At 36.8% G+C, this 17,530-nt stretch overlaps 1 protein-coding gene across 3 annotated transcripts in view; it reads right to left on the bottom strand.

Annotated features, from left to right (window-relative positions):
* EVI5 (ecotropic viral integration site 5) overlaps positions 1-17,530 on the bottom strand; it is a 199,076-nt gene that overhangs the window by 143,534 nt on the left and 38,012 nt on the right. Inside the window, exon 1 of one of the 3 annotated variants that reach the window (XM_080800426.1) lies at positions 5,104-5,158. The exons of the other annotated variants lie outside the window; for them this stretch is intronic. Within the exon in view, the coding sequence (XP_080656552.1) occupies positions 5,104-5,117 (14 nt within the window). The 5' untranslated portion in view covers positions 5,118-5,158. Of the gene's footprint in view, positions 1-5,103; positions 5,159-17,530 lie in introns of those variants that run through there. 3 annotated transcript variants of the gene reach the window in all.

Below are 17,530 nucleotides of genomic sequence, written 5' to 3'. Positions count from 1 at the left end.
GAAAAGGAGTAAAATATTGGTACATGCAACAACATGAACAAACCTTGAAAACATGCTAAGTGAAAAAGTCACAAAAGGAAACATATTGTAGGTTTCCTATATAAAATATCTAGAACTAAAAAAGTAGATTAGCTTTTGCTGAGAACTAGAGTAGAAGTGAGAGGAGCAAGAAGGAAAGGACAGTGACAGCTAATAGACATGTGCTCTCTTGTAGTGATGATTATACAACTCTGAATATGTGAAAAAACACTGAATTGTATACTTTAAACTGATGAACTGTATGTATATGAGTTATAGCTCAAAAAAGTGTTATATTAAAAAAGAACAGGTAAAATATATCGATGACAATAAAAATCAGAAGAGAAATTTCAGTGGGGTGAAGTTGCTAGAAAGGGCACAAGGGAATTTTCTGGGATGACAGGAATTTTCTAACATGATAAAAATCATCTATGTGTTAATGGGCATGTGGGTTATACACAAATTTGTCAAAACTCAAACTATACTTAAGAACTGAGCATTTCTGGGGTGCCTGGGTGGCTCAGTTGGTTAAGCAGCTGCCTTCAGCTCAGATCATGATTCCGGGGTCCTGGGATTGAGCCCCACATCGGGCTCTCCACTCAGTAAAGAGCCTGCTTCTCTCTCTCCTCTGCCTGCCGCTCTGCTTACCTGTGCTCTTTCTCTGTCAATTAAATAATTAAATCTTTAAAAAAAAAAAAAGGACTGAGCATTTCTCTGATAGCATATTATATATCAACTTTATAAAAATTTATAGAAAATACCGTCTGTGGTTAATGACACTAAAAGCAGTGACAATTAGGTGAGAAACTACTGCTTTCTACTGTTGAAAGCCCTTTAAAACTTTTTTTTAAAATAATGACTATTATTTTGAAAAGAACTTTTTTTAATATATTAAATGTATTTATTTTGTTTCGTTTTGTTTTTAAGATTTATTTATTTGAGAGACAGAGATGGCATGAGCCAGAGGGGCACAGGAAGAGGAAAAGAGAGAATCCCAAGAAGACTCCATGCTGAGCACAGAGCCCAACGTGGGGCTGGATCCCAGGACCCCAACATCATAACCTGAGCTGAAACCAAGAGTCAGACTCTTAACCGATTACACCACCAGGTGCCCCTAAATGTATCTATTGTGTAAAGAAAGGAAAATATGACCATTATTCCATTTTTTTCCTTTTCTAAATAGTTGGTCATTCTAGCAAATTTCAGATTTTTCTAAAGATAAAATTTAGAATTTTCTTCAATGCTACAGGTATAATGAAGAAGTCTTCTGTTAGAGAGTTGGAACATTTTCCAGAACTAATACTTGAATTGATGCTGTCAAGACTCTCCCCGCTGAGCTTCCAAGTCATGAAACACAGGAAAAGAATTTACACATTCATTAAGAAAATGTAGACGTAGGGCACCTGGGTGGCTCAGTTGGTTAAGCGTCTGCCTTCAGCTCAGGTCACGATCTTAGAGTTCTGGGATTAAGCCCCACATCAGGCTCCCTGCTCAGTGGGAGTCTACTTCTCCCTCTACCTCCGCCTCTTCCCCCCTGCTCATGCTCTCTCTCTCTCTCTCTCAAATAAATAAAATCTTGGGGGGGGGGGGGGAAGAAAGAAAATGTAGACTTTATAGAATGTGTAGTTAGAATCAAGTATTTTTATTCCTTTTTGCTAAGTACAGTGATGAAACAACTCAGGAAGACTCCTAAACTGGTTGCTACGTAGTTTCAATACAATTGAAATATTCTGACACAGTAGCAGAGGGTGTGTACTACCTGAAAATGTCAACAATTTCCAAAGACTTCAGGCCAGCAACTGGGAAAATGGTAATACTGCATTACTCATAGGTCCTTGGACTACTGAGAAGTCTATTCAAAATGTACTTGCTTTTCTCTTTCCAGAGCAAGTGGGTTCATGGCCTTGCACAGATTTATTGCAAAAAAGGACACTACCTTTCCATCCCATCGTAATTTCCATATGACTAATATAAGAAGAAATCTATCAGATTCAAGGAAAAGAATACTGGCCCAAGCAGGAATATTGTATGCTACAATCAAAGGTATTACCCACAGGTCTGGGTGGCCTCCTGGACATTTTTTAACCTGCCACTGCTATACAGTAATTCACAAGCCCAAATCTATTCATCTCTCAGAATGTTGTCAGACTAAGACATCAGAGTTTGGATCTTCACTGCCTGGAGAATACATAACCCTCAGTCTAAGTAAGCAACTCCAAGTTTTTGTTAGAGTAGCTCCAACTCTAAGGACAGCATTCAAAATGGCTATAGCCCCACATTATCTGAGATGGGGGTGCTAAAGCTAATTTTCAGTTAGACTTCACTTCAAGTAGCATCAAAGATAGAGAAAGACTAGGTTTGGCTGCTTCCAGGAGCTTAGAAGACTTGGCAGAGAAAAAGCATTTCCAGTTCCTAATGTAGAGAACTCGTGACTAAACTGAGAACAAGGGAATATGCCAACACAGAGTTTTATTTTTGGGGGCAGATTACTTCACCATATCTTTGCTACTGAAAACTGAACCTTATCCTTACCAGGGGTCACCTATCTAAGGAAAACCACAGAGTGTGTACTTCATGATGGGTATATGAGAAAAAAAGGAGTAGCTTGTGTGTGGCAGTGCACACTTGATGAACATCAAAGAAAACGCCTCTCACAATAATACTATGACTGAAAAATACAGTAGAGGAGAAGGAAAACAATGGGTTCTCTTTTGGGTATTTGAGAGTATGGAGTACTTGGGGGACATCAGTATAGGTAAGAAGCACAGCAATGGAAAAGACAAGTGTGAACCTGAGAAGAGAGGTGAAGCCTACAAATGGAAATTTGGCAATTACTGTAGGGTCCCACCCCCCGCCTTTATCCGCAGCTTCACTTTCCTGCAGTTTCAGTTACCCACGATCAAATGGGGTCCATTAGCAGATGATTCTCCTTCTGACATATGGTCAGAAGGTCAACACTGACCTAATGCTATGTCACAATGCCTAGGTCACTCACCTCACTTCATTGGTAGGCATCTTACCATCTCACAGCACCACAAGAGAACAGTACATTAAGATATTTTGAGGGAAACCTTATTCACACAACTTTTATTACACTATATTGCTGTAATTGTTCTATTGTATTATTAGTTATTGTTGCTAATCTTACTGTGCCCAATTTATAAATTAAACTTTATCACAGGTACGTATGTATAGAAAAAACAGTATATACATAGTTCAGTACTATCTGCATTCGCAGACATCCACTGCCATTCTTGGAAATGTATCCTCCACAGACAATGGGGAACTACCCGACTTGCGAAGAGTTCATAGTAAATTTTGTTAATTCCCTTTTGTACTCAGCATAATACTTTCCTATGGATACCAGAACTAAAAGATCAGGATACAACAGCAACAGGTCATCATACCATTTGGAAATGTGTAAACTGCTAAGATAATTTACAAAGACCCAAGGAAAGATCTAAGAAAAACTAAGGTAAAAAATTGCTATATAAGAAAAACACTTGGAAAGCTAAATGCACTGGCAACTACTGCAGGGGAATCAGCTTTCCAAACATGGGATTCAAATATCTCTTGTAATGTTACATCAAAGAAACAGGATATGAATGTACTGGGAGAAAAACAGCAACTAGCAAGCTAAAAGAACAGCAGATCAGCAGTAACAAAATACTTGCCTGACTCACAAGGTAGTCACACCCTTTTTCACATCAACATCATCAAGCACAAATTCAAGTCTCAGAGGAAAAAAAACAAAAAGGGGAGAATTAAGAGAAAGCACAAGGAATTAGCACAGGAAACAATTCAGAGACAACTCTCAGTGGGGTGCCTACATGACAGGGATCTCTCTAGTTCTGAAAGCATGAGGGTTTTTCTTTTGCTTCTGTTTCTTTAAGATGAGGTCTCAGAGAAGGCAAACACTGGAGACTTGCACCTCCCTCCCAAATATCCTGACCAGAAATTGATGGTTTGGGAATTACTTTTATGTAGACATTCCAGACAGACAAGCATAGCGGATTTAACTTTTAAGATATCTTAATTTAAGAACACCATGTGAAGCTAAGCTAGCTGCAAAAGAAAATGTAGTTCAATAAATTCTCTTAATTACATCATCAAATTCCTTAGGAAATCAGACAACTGATACAAAATGCAAAACAATCCTCAATGAAAAGAAAAATAAAGAATTTGTGTGAAGATCTTAAAGGCCTCTCCTATGAATGAAAATATATGAACTTTTTAACAGAGACACTTGGAAAGATCTATTTTGCTTCCAAGCTTTTTAATTCCTTAATATTCTTGGTTGTGTTATAGAGAGTATCCTCAGGAAAACAAAATAATGCTTTAGTAGTAAAATTATAAACATAAGATGAAAATTAGATCATCTAGATCAGCCCTGCCCAACAGAAATGTACTGAAAGCCCCTTCTATCAGTTTAAATGTTCTATAGGCCACATACAAAGTATAAAAAAAAAAGTGTAGTTAATTTTAATAATTTTACCAAATATAGCCAAAATACCATTTCAGCATTAATAAAAATTTAATTAACGAGATATTCTTTTTCTCACATCAACTCTTCAAAATCTGGTATACATTTTACTTTTCTAGCACATAACAATTCAGACCAGCCACATTTCAGGTGCTCAACTGCCACATCTGGCTTACGGCTACCAACTGGACAATATAGATCCAGATGTTGGTAGGATAAAGATATATGAATTAAGGTTTCAAAGATTCCTGCTTACTATATTTAAACATACATAAAATACATTTACTTTAGTTTAAAACAACACTTATCCATTTCCTTAATCTCATATCCTCACCTCCAAAAATCTGTTAAAAAGCAAAGAATGTAAAAGGAAATAAACATGGTTACAATGCCAAACTTTTAAACCACACAAATAATGGCCCATTAAAAATTTAAATTAGCCTGTGAAGTGTGTAAACCTGGCAATTCACAGACCGGTACCCCTGGGGCTAATAATACATTATATGTTTATAAAAATATTATTTAAAATTTTTTTTTATTTTTAAATTAGCAACATTTCCCCTCCTTAATTAAAATGCACTGCTATCACACTTGAAACTTACCTTCCTAAATTCATCTCTGCCAAAGCCTTTGTATTTTTAAAATGAAAAACACATTTAACACATAGGAAAAAAATAGGTATCCCATTTCAATGTTAAGGCTATCAATTATTAACTTTCATCAAACAAGATCTTTGATATTGTACTGAACCATTTCTTCACATCCTTCTGGTGTTGCCACATGCACTGATATTTTAAAAGTTATAATTGCAGTAAAACTATGAGAAAGAAAAACGGTTCGTTTGAGTTTTGATATTTTCATGTTTCTTAAATTATCATTTTCTAAAATACTGCCATTTTTATACTTTCTGAAATTAAAGAATTAAGTAACAGAACCAGAGATTCATCTATATCTGGAGAAAAGAACAAAAAAGCCTAAATAAAAGTGTTTTCCTTATATTCCTTGTTACAAGTAGTAATTGAGTCTCGTACTTTTTACTTTAGTTATGTAACTTGCATATCTACATCATAAACCACAGAAGTGGTCAGAGAAAATATAAGTTATTATTCTTATAATTTGTCCTTGGACTTAACAGGTTGGCAGAACAGGGGGAGGAAAAGCTGGACCTAGTGTTTGCCATTTTATTTTTTGTTAGAGTCAGAGATATGTTTTTCCACCAGGATTGTTCTAAAGCAAAACAAGATGTCATTACATTCGAACATTGTCTACACATAAATTTTTCCCATGGATTTTGAGTTTTAATGACAGAAAAAAAAAAAAAAAGGAAAAGAAAAGAAAGAGAAAAAACCTGAAAGCCTCAAAATGTGAACTTGAAAAGAGTACAGATTTTGAGTAATCCACACAAGAACAAGGGTGACAACCTTCTGCTCCTTTTATTTCTTCAAGTTTACTTGTCAAAACCTCTTTTCTAAGCATCTTTTTTCTTTTTAAAGATTTTACTTATTTATTTGACAGACAGAGATCACAAGCAGGCAGAGAGGCAGGCAGAGAGAGAGAGGAAGAGAAGCAGGCTCCCTGCCAAGCAGAGAGCCCGATGTGGGGCTCAATCCCAGGATCCTGGGATCATGACCTGAGCCGAAAGCAAAGGATTTAACCCACTGAGCCGCCCAGGTACCCCTTTTCTAAGCATCTTCAAACTCTAGTAATTATTCTTTAGATATTAACATATACACAAGGCACATCTGGTATTCCCAAATAAACTGTGAATTACTTGGAAAAAAGTTCATCTATATCCATACTTCAGTCACAGTAATTTTTAATATAGTGATTTATATATTTTAGTTGTACAATAATTATTGATCACAACCATAAAAATAAATTCAACTCTGGTCACTTAAAACTCAGCACCAAAAATTATCTTTTTGCAATCTATTTTTCCATGTAAGAATCAATTCGAAACTTACAAATACTTCATTCCCTTTAGCACTATCTGTAAGTGCTTATTAGGCCATTAAAATTTACTTTGACTATATTTCTGTACGTTTGAAATTTAAGTACTTAAGACATACAAATAACACTTGGTTCCAGCTTCTAGAGATAAGCCACAATGTGAGAGATGAAAAACACACTGGATGGGATTAATGGCAAATTAGACCTGGCAGGAAGCAGTATTAGTGAACTTGAATACACAGCAGTAGAAACTTTCCCAAAAAATGAACAATTCTCACTGAGCTATGGAACAACATCAAGGGACTTAGTATTTGTGCAATTAGAATCTCTGAAGAGGAGGAAAGCAACAAAAACTTTTAAAGAAAAAAATGGTCAAAAAGTTTCCAAATTTGAAGAAAACTATAAATTTACAAGAAGTTCAACAAAACTCCAATATAAGAAACAGGAAGAAAAGTACAGGAGCGCCTGGGTTGCTCAGTCGGTTGAGTATCCAACTCTTGGTTTTGGCTCAGGTCATGATCTCAGGGTCCTGGGACTGAGCCCTGCTTTGGGCTCCCTGCTCAGCGGGCAGTCTTCTTGTCTCCCTCTCCCTCTGCTCCCTCCCTCACCCACACACTCTCTCATAACTTAATTTTTTTAAAAAGCACAATAAGACACCTCAGAATTAAGGTGCATGAACCAGAGATAAAGAAAAAAGAAACTCTTAAAAAGAGATGGGGCGGGGGGGAAGATACACAGGAACAAAAATAAGGAAAGGGTCAGATTTCCCAGTGAAAACAATGCAAGATAGAAATCAATGAAACATCATTAAAGTACTGTGGGGGGAAAAGAACTGTCAACCTTTACACAGAGAAAATATCTTTAAAAATCAAAAGAAAAACAAAACAAAGACTCAAACATGTAACAGCAGTCCCACACTATATGAACTTTTAAAGAAAGTCCTTCAGACAGAAGGAAAATTTTATCAGTTGGAAATCTAGAGCTAAAGAAAGAACCAAAGAGCTCCAAAGATGGAAACCATATATGCAAACACACGAGACTTTTTCTTATTATTTCAATCTCTTTAAAAAGTAATTGGCTTAAAGCAAATATCGTAATATTGCATGGGGTTTGCAACATATATAAAAGTAAAATGCTTGAAAAATTAACACGAAGGACTGGAGAGGAGAAATGGAAATGTACTATTCTAAGTACTTACACAACATGTGAAATACTATGAGATCCCTTTAAGGCAGATAGTGATAAATTAAAGATATCTACTACTGACCTTAAAGCAACCAGTAAAAAAAAAAAAAAAAAAAAACAGTTATAGTTAATAAATCAAAAAATAAAATAAACAGAATCATTAAAAAATATTCCATTAAGTCAAAAAGTAGGAAGGAAAATCAAAAGGAAATAATATAAAACAAAATGATGGATATAAACATAAATCTATCAATAGTCACATTAAATAAAAATGACCTATTTTCCTCAAAATCTAGAAAGCACTATGTTACATGAAAGGAGCCAGTCACAAAAGACCACCTACTGAATGATTCCATAATGGAATGTCCAGAAAAGGCAAACCCAGAGATAAAAAGTAGATTAGTAATTACCAGTGTCTGGAAGGAAGGTAAAAAGGTGATACTAATGGATACTTTCTTTTGGGGGGCGGGGGGGAGATTAAAGTGTCCTGAGGGGCACCTGGGTGGCTCAGTGGGTTAGGGTCTCTGCCTCTGTCTCGGGTCGTGATCCCAGGGTCCTGGAATCGAGCCCCGCATCGGGCTTTCTGCTCAACGGTGAGCCTGTTTCCCCCCTCTCTCTCTGCCTGCCTCTCTGCCTACTTGTGATCTCTGTCTGTCAAATAAATAAAAATAAAATCTTTAAAAAAAAGTGTCCTGAAATAGGATAGTAGTAATGGATGCACAACTTTGTAAATACACCCAAAAACCACTATATCTGTATACTTCAAAATGATGAATTTTATAGTGTGTGAATAAATTAAAAATACAGTAACACTATGATGAAAATACAGGAAAAAAGCTGTAATATATAATATAAAAAAAAAATATATATATATATATATATATATATATAATATATATATATAATATAATATATTATATTATATTGTATGTATGTATATATTGTAATATATAATATAAAAAAAAATATATAATATAATATAAAAAAAAAGATGAAATATTAATAATAAAGTACATATCTTCGGGGCACCAGTGACTCAGTGGGTTAAGCCTCTGCCTTCAGCTCAGGTCATGATCTCGGGGTCCTGGGATGGAGCCCCATATAGGGTTCTCCGCTCAGTGGGGAGCCTACTTCCCCCTTTCTCATTGCCTGCCTCTCTGCCTACTTGTGATTTCTCTCTGTCAAATAAATAAATAAAAAATTTTTTTTAAAAAGTACGTATCTTCTCGGATCCATCCCTGCAAGAAGATTGTAATTCCCACTTCACTCCATAATGTCTGGGTATGTGATTTCCTTTGGCCAATAAAATCTAAGAAGAAGTTATGTGAATCACTCCCTAATAGATACTTTGAAGTATTTCCACTCTATCTCTTTTCCATTTGCTACAAGTCCCATTGTTTGTGGACAGGGGTAGGTCATTGGTCCTTGAATGAAGAAGTGTGGAACAAAGATGTACTCAATCTGCAGCTTGAGATGAACATGAAATGTAAGGAAGAAATAAAGCTTTGTTGGTGTAATTTTTTAAAAAATTAATGGTCTAAATATTCCAATTAAAAGGCAAAGATTGTTGGTTTATATTTTAAAAAGCAACACCCAACTATGTGCTTCCTCGCAGAAAAACTTGAAGGATAAAGAAAAAAGAGAAGGATTGAAAAATATATAAAATTTTAACACTATTCAAAAGAGGGCTACAATGACTATATGAGATAAAGCAGATTTCTTTTTTAAGATTTATTTATCTTTTAGAGAGAGAGAGAGGATCATGCAAATAAGAACATGGGTAGGGTAGGGGGGAGGAAGAAAGAGAGAGATAGAGGCTCAAGCAGACTCCCTGCTGAGCCTAACACAGGGCTTGATCTCAAGCCAAGATCACAACCTGAGCCAAAACCAAGACTTGGCCCCCCAAATGACTATGCCATCCAGGTGCACCAAGTTTATCTTGGACAATTCCTTTTTTTTTTTTTTTTTTTTAGGATTCCCTGTGAGGAATTTTTTTTTTTTTTAATTTAAATTCAATTACTTAACATATAGTGTATTACTAGTTTCAGAGGTAGAGGTCAGGGATTCATTAGTCCTATATAATACCCAGCGCTCATTACATCACATGCCCTCCTTGACATCCATCACCCAGTTACCCCATCCCCCAGCCCTTTCCCCTCCAGCAACCTTCAATTTCTTTCCTATTAATAAGAGTCTCTTATGGTTGAACACAGCTGTTGGGAAGATGGCAAAGCAGGAGGACCCTGGCTCACCTCTTGACACATGGCCACCAAGAAACAACTACTTTGGCATAAATAACCCAAAAAAGCAACCCGAAGACTGGCAGAACAGACTCTCCATAGCCGGACGCAGACAAGAGGCCTCAGAGAAGCAGATCCACCCCCTCCGACTGCTCTTAGCAAGATCCCATCAAAGCAGTGCCACAGACAATGGTCAGCACCACTGCAAATTGAATTCTGCTCCAGGGAGAGGGGAAGATAACCACACACCAGTCTGTGAGCCCAGCACCTGGGAGAGGCAGCTAGTCTGACTGAGGCCCCACCCACCAACAAAGCTTCTCAGGGAACAATACATGAAAAGTGCTCTACAGTTTGGTGCCACTTCATCTCTAGCAAACATCTGGTCTTACTGAACTCAAGCCCAAGGCAGCCCCAGGCCAGCCAACTAACAACACAGGTACCAGACTCTGCCCACAACAGGCAGAGAACAAATCAAAGACAGGACTGAAGGCAAACAGAGGTCCACCACAATGGTAGGACACCCCTGTAGCAATACACATAGGAGACACCTCTGAAGCACCATTTTCTGGTGAAAAGGAGACACTGTACTGAGCACACTACAGGACCTCTTCTTCATAAAGCCACTACTTTCAAGTATGGGAGACGTAGCTGACTTTCCTAACACACAGAGACAGAGCAATAGACAAAAATGAGGAGATACAGGAATATGTCCCAAATGAAAGAATGGAACAAAATCATAGCAAGAAACCTACACAAAATGGAGGTAAGTGATATGTCTGATAGTGAATTTAATTTAAAACAAAATTTATGCTCATAAAGATACTCGCTAGAATTGAGAAAGGAGTCCAGGACATCCATGAGACCCTCCACCAGGAGATGGGATACCTAAAAAACAACCAATCAGATATACTGAACTCACTAAATGAAAATAAAAAAGGACCACCTGGAATAAATAGCAAACAAGAGGAAGTAAGTAAAACAACAGATCAAAAACCTGGAGGACAGAGTAATAGAAAGTAATCAAGCAGAGCAGATGGGGGGGTGGAATACTCAAAATGAGAATAGACTCATGGAACTCAGCGACACTGTCAAGCATAATGGTCGCATGATAGGGATCCCAGAAGGATAGTAGCTAGAAAAGGGGGCAGAAGATTTATTAAAAAAATAATAGTTGAAAACTTTCTGAATCTGGGGAAAGAAAGAGAAATCCAAATCCAGGAGGCAAAGAGAGCCCCCAACAAAACCAAACCAAAGAGGTCTGCACCAAGATGCAAAGTAAATAAGATGGCCAAAAGTAGTGATAAAGAATTTTAAAAGCAGCAAGAGAAGGGAAAGCAGTTACGTACAAGGGAAACCCCATAAGGCTATCAGTGAGTTCTTCAGCATAAACTTCACAGGCCAGAAGAGAGTGGCATGATATACTCAAAGTGCTAAAAGGAAAAAAAATCTATAGCCAAGAATAATCTATCCAGCAAGGCTTTAATTCAGAATAGAAGGAGAGACAGTTTCCCAGAAAAACAAAAGTTAAAAGCAAAACCATCCATATTCCTGTCACACACAATGCTATCAGCCTATGGGTCTCAAATTCACAGTCCAGCTGCCCTCCTGCCCAAGTCAGCATGCATGGCCTACCAGCTGCTCAATGTCAAGTCAACATGCCTTCACTTCATATTGACAAGGACTCAAACTGACACTCTTCTCCTCAGATTCCGGTCCCTGTATTCAAGTCTGTGCACAAAAGTGGACATAATTATAACAGCAGAATGAAGCAACCCAAATAGTGACACTAATTCTGTGAAATGTACAATGAATAAAAGGAGTGAGCTAGGCTGAGACCATCTCCAACAAGCACATCAAAGGACAATACATACAACATGATTCTGGTTAGTAAAAGAAAGAAACACAGGAAAAATAAAATAAGATGAAATCAGAGAGGAAGACACCCCATAAGGACTCTTAATCAGGAAACAAACTGGCATTTGCTAGAGGGGAGGAAGTGGGGGATGGGTAACTGGGTGATGGGGATTAAGGAGGACACTAGATGGAATGAGCACTGGGTATTATATAAAACTGATAAATCACTGAACTCTACCTCTGAAACTAATAATGTACTGTATGTTAATTAACTGAATTTAAATTTAAAAAAAAGAGTCCCTGCCAGAAAGAAGAGTCTCTCATGGTTTGTCTCCCTCTCTCTTTATTTTTTCCTCTCTTCCCCCATGATCCTGTTAAATTCCACATATCACTGAGATCATATGATAATTGTCTTTCTCTGATTAATTTATTTCGCTAAACATAATACCCTTTAGTTCCATCCGTATTGTTGCAAATGGCAAGATTTCATTTTTGTTGATGGCTGTGTAGTACTCCTGGGTGTGTGTGTGTGTGTGTGTGTGTGTGTGTGTGTGTACACATACATACATACATACCACATCTTCTTTATCCATTCATTTGTCGATGGACATCTGGGCTCTTTCCATAGTTTGGCTATTATGGACATTGCTGATATCAACACTGGGGTATAGGTGCCCCTTTGGATCACTACATTTGTATCTTTGGGGTAAATCTCTAGTAGTGCAATTGCTGGGTCATATTTTCACCTTTTGAGGAACCTCCAAACTGCTTTCCAGAGTGGCTGCCTCAGCTTGCATTCCCACCAACAGTGTGAGAGGGTTTCCCTTTCTCTCCACCCTCACCAGTATCCATGAGGTGGTATCTCATTTTGGTTTTGGTCTGGATTTCCCTGATGCCAAGTGATATTGAGCATTTCTCCAAGTGTCTGTTAGCCATTTGTTATGTCTTTTTTATAGAAATGTCTGTTCATGTCTTCTGCCCATTCTTTTGAATGGATTATTTGACAAGAACTATGATACTCTCAATAGATGCTGAAAAAGCATTTGACAAAGTACAGCAAAACTTCCTGATCAAAACTCTTCAAAGTATAGGGATAGAGGGCACATACCTCAATATTATCAAAGCCATCTATGAAAAACCCACCGCATATATCATTCTCAATGGAGAAAAACTGAAAGCTTTTCCGCTAAGGTCAGGAACACGGCAGGGATGTCCGTTATCACCACTGCTATTCAACACAGTACTAGAAGTCCTAGCCTCAGCAATCAGACAACAAAAAGAATTAAAGGCATCCAAATCGGCGAAGAAGAAGTCAAACTATCACTCTTTGCAGATGATGTGATACTATTTGTGGAAAACCCAAAAGGCTCCACTCCAAAACTGCTAGAACTTGTACAGGAATTCAGTAAAGTGTCAGGATATAAAGTTAATGCACAGAAATCAGTTGCATTTCTATACATCAAAAACAAGACAGAAGAAAGAGAAATTAAAGAGTCCATCCCATTTACAATTGCACCCAAAACTATAAGATACCTAGGAATAAAACTAACCAAAGAGGCTAAGAATCTATACTCAGAAAACTATAAAGTACTCATGAAAGAAATTGAGGAAGACACAAAGAAATGGAAAAATGTTCCATGCTCCTGGATTGGAAGAACAAATATTGTGAAAATGTCTATGCTACCTAAAGCAATCTACACATTTAATGCAATCCCTATCAAAATCCCATCCATTTTTTTCAAAGAAATGGAACAAATAATCCTAAAATTTACATGGAACAAGAAAAGACCTCAAATAGCCAAAGGAATATTGAAAAAGAAAGCCAAAGTCGGTGGCATCACAATTTCGGACTTCAAGCTCTATTACAAACCTGTCATCATCAAGATAGCATGGTACTGGCACAAAAACAGACACATAGATCAATGGAACAGAATAGAGAGCCCAGAAATAGACCCTCAACTCTATGGTCTACTAATCTTCGACAAAGCAGGAAAGAATGTCCAATGGAAAAAAGACAGCCTCTTCAATAAATGGTGTTGGGAAAATTGGACAGCCACAAGCAGAAAAATGAAATTGGACCATTTCCTTACACCACAAACAAAAACAGACTCAAAATGGAAGAAGGACCTCAACATGAGAAAGGAATCCATCAAAACCCTTGAGAAGAACACAGGCAGCAACCTCTTCAACCTCAGCCGCAGCAACTTCTTCCTAGGAACATCGCCAAAGGCAAGGGAAGCAAGGGCAAAAATGAACTATTGGGATTTCATCAAGATCAAAAGCTTTTGCACAGCAAAGGAAACAGTTAACAAAACCAAAAGACAACTGAGAGAATGGGAGAAGATATTTGCAAACAACATATCAGATAAAGGGCTAGTATCCAAAAATCTATAAAGAGCTTAGCAAACTCAACACCCAAAGAACAAATAATCCAATCAAGAAATGGGCAGAGGACATGAACAGACATTTCTGGCCAACATATTTCTGGCCAACAGACACATGAAAAAATGCTCCACATCACTCGGCATCAGGGAAATACAAATCAAAACCACAATGAGATACCATCTCACACCAGTCAGAATGGCTAAAATTAACAAGTCTGCATAAGAAATGTACAAAGAAATGTACAAGAAATGACAGATGCTGGTGAGGATGTGGAGAAAGGGGAACCCTCCTACACTGTTGGTGGGAATGCAAGCTGGTGCAACCACTCTGGAAAACAGCATGGAGGTTCCTCAAAAAGTTGAAAATAGAACTACCCTACGACCCAGCAACTGCACTACTGGGTACTTACCCTAAAGATACAAATGTAGTGATCTGAAGGGGCACGTGCACCCAAATGTTTATAGCAGCAATGTCTACAATAGCCAAACTATGGAAAGAACCTAGATGTCCATCAACAGATGAATGGATAAAGAAGATGTGGTATATATACACAATGGAATACTATGCAGCCATCAAAAGAAATGAAATCTTGCTATTTGCGACGACATGGATGGAACTAGAGGGTATCATGCTTAGTGAAATAAGTCAATTGGAGAAAGACAACTATCATATGATCTCCATGATATGAGGAAGTGGAGATGCAACATTGGGGGTTTGGGGGGTAGGAAAAGAATAAATGAAACAAGATGGGATCGGGAGGGAGACAAACCATAAATGACTCTTAATCTCACAAAACAAACTGAGGGTTGCTGGCGGGAGGGGGGTCGGGAGAGGGGGTTGGGGTTATGGACACTGGGGAGGGTATGTGCTGTGGTGAGTGCTGTGAAGTGTGTAAACCTGGCAATTCACAGACCCGTACCCCTGGGGATAAAAATACATTATATGTTTATAAAAAATTAAAAATTAAAAGTTAAAAAAAGGAAAGAATGCTGTACTTTGTCAAATGCTTTTTCTGCATCTATTGAGAGGATCATATGTTTCTTGTCCTTTTCTTCTTTCTTTTATTAATGTAGTGCATCACACTGATTGATTTGCAGATGTTGAATCACCCTTGAAGCCCAGGAATAAATCCCACTTGCTTATGTTGAATAATCCTTTTAATGTACTGTAGGGTCCTACTGGCTAGTATCTTGGTGAGAATTTTTGCATCCATGTTCCTCAGTGATATTGGTCTGTAGTTCTCCCTTTTGGTGGGGTCTTTGTCCAGTTTGGGGATCAAGGTAATACTGGCCTCACAGAAAGAGTTTGGAAGTTTTCTTCCATTTCTTTTTTTTTTTTTTAATTTTTATTTATTTGACAGGCAGAGATCACAAGAAGGCAGAGAGAGAGAGGTGGAAGCAGGCTCCCTGCTGAGCAGAGAGTCTGATGCGGGGCTCGATCCCAGGACCCTGGGATAACGACCTGAGCCGAAGGCAGAGGCTTTAACCCACTGAGCCACACAGGCGCCCCTCCATTTCTATTTTTTGAAACAGCTTCAAAAGAACAGGTATTAATTCTACAAAGTCAATTTCTAAGCAAACAATATTACCAGGGATAAAAAAGGCATTTCACAAGAGGACATAACAAATCCAAATGTTTATATATTTAATAATACACTTCAAATTATATGAAATAAAGACTAAAGGAATTTAAAGAGAAACAGACAAATCCAGAATTATAGTTGGAGGTTTCACTACTCCTCTGTCAATATCTGATATCACAAGTAAACAGAAAACCAGCAAAGATATAGTAGACTTAAACATTATCAATCAAACTTATTTGATCAATGTTAATAGAATTACTCCACCAAACAACAGCTGAATATACCTTCTTCTCAAATTCACATAAAATGTTTAACAAAATAAGACTGTATTCAGGACCATAAAACAAGTCTCAATAAATTTAAACAGCTATTGCTAAAGCAGGGCTTGAAAATAAATGTACAACATCAAACATTTATATTAGAAAAGATAATATAAGGACAGAGACAGTACATAAAATGTCAAAAATCCCAAGACAACTACAGATCAATATACACCATGAACATAGATGCAAAAATTCTAAATACAATTTCAGCAGATTAAATCCAACAATATTTTATAAGACAATGTATCATGGCCAAGCAGGTTTATACCAGGAATGCAAAGTTGGTTTAACATTCAAAAATCAATGTAATTCATAAAAAATAAAAAAAAAATAAATGTACTTCATTATATTAAACTATAAGAGGAATACCATATGACCATTTCAGTAAATGCAAGAAAAGCATTTGACAAAATCCAACACCTATTTCTTTTAAACTCTAAGCAAACAAGGAAGAAAAACAAACTTCCTCAATCTGATAAAAGCCATCTACAGAAATCTACCATTAACATATCTAACGCTTTATCCCTAAGATCAGAAAAACAACAATGCATGTTCACCACTTATACTAAAATTTGTACTTGAGGTGCTAGCCAGTTGCAGTAAGGCAAAAAAGAGAAACAAAGGCACCCAGATTGTAAAGGAAGAAGTAAAAGCACCTTATTCACAGATGACAGGCTCATCTACATACAAAAATCTCATGGAATCAAAACACAACAACATAACCTACTAGAACAAGTTTAGCAAGGTAGCAGGATACATGAGGCAATAGAGTTCCAATCAAAATCTCAGCAAGTATTTTTGTGGAAATTAACAACTTGATTCACATGGGAATTCTAAATTCTTGATTCCAAATTCACATGGGAATGCTAAGTTCCAGTAATAATCAAATGGGAGAACTATTTGGAGGATTAACACTATCTGATTTCAAGACATAAAGTCACAGTAATCAAAACAGTAGTGTTTTGGCATTAAGATAGAAAACAGATCAATGGAATAGAATAAGTCTAGAAATAGGCCTACACATACAGTAACAACTAATTTTTGACCAAAGCTCAAAAGTACCTAAGTGAAGTAAAAGATAGGCTTTTCAACAAGTGGTACATGAACAATTAAATATGTATATTCAAAAAATGAATTTTGATCTATACTTTGTTCCATATACAAAACTAACTCAAAATGGATCAGACACAAACATAAAACTTAAAACTATAAAACTTCTGTAAGAAATTATGAGTCAAGCTGTGTGACCTTGAATGTCCCAAAAGCGCAATCCATAAAAGAACAATTTCAAATTGGACTTCATCAAAATTTAAAACTTACATTCTTCAAAAGATACTATTTAAGAGAATGATAAGCTATAGATTGGGAAAAAAATATTTTAAAAGCATGTATCTGATAAAGAACTCATATCCTAAATATACAAACAACTCTTAAAATACAATGATAAGAAAGCAAACAACAACAACAACAAAAAAAAAGAAGAAAGAAAGCAAATAACCTAATTTCTAAT

Source organism: Martes martes (assembly GCF_963455335.1).
Source record: "Martes martes genome assembly, chromosome: 4".
Taxonomy (NCBI): domain Eukaryota; kingdom Metazoa; phylum Chordata; class Mammalia; order Carnivora; family Mustelidae; genus Martes; species Martes martes.
This window is presented reverse-complemented; position numbering and strand designations above follow the sequence as displayed.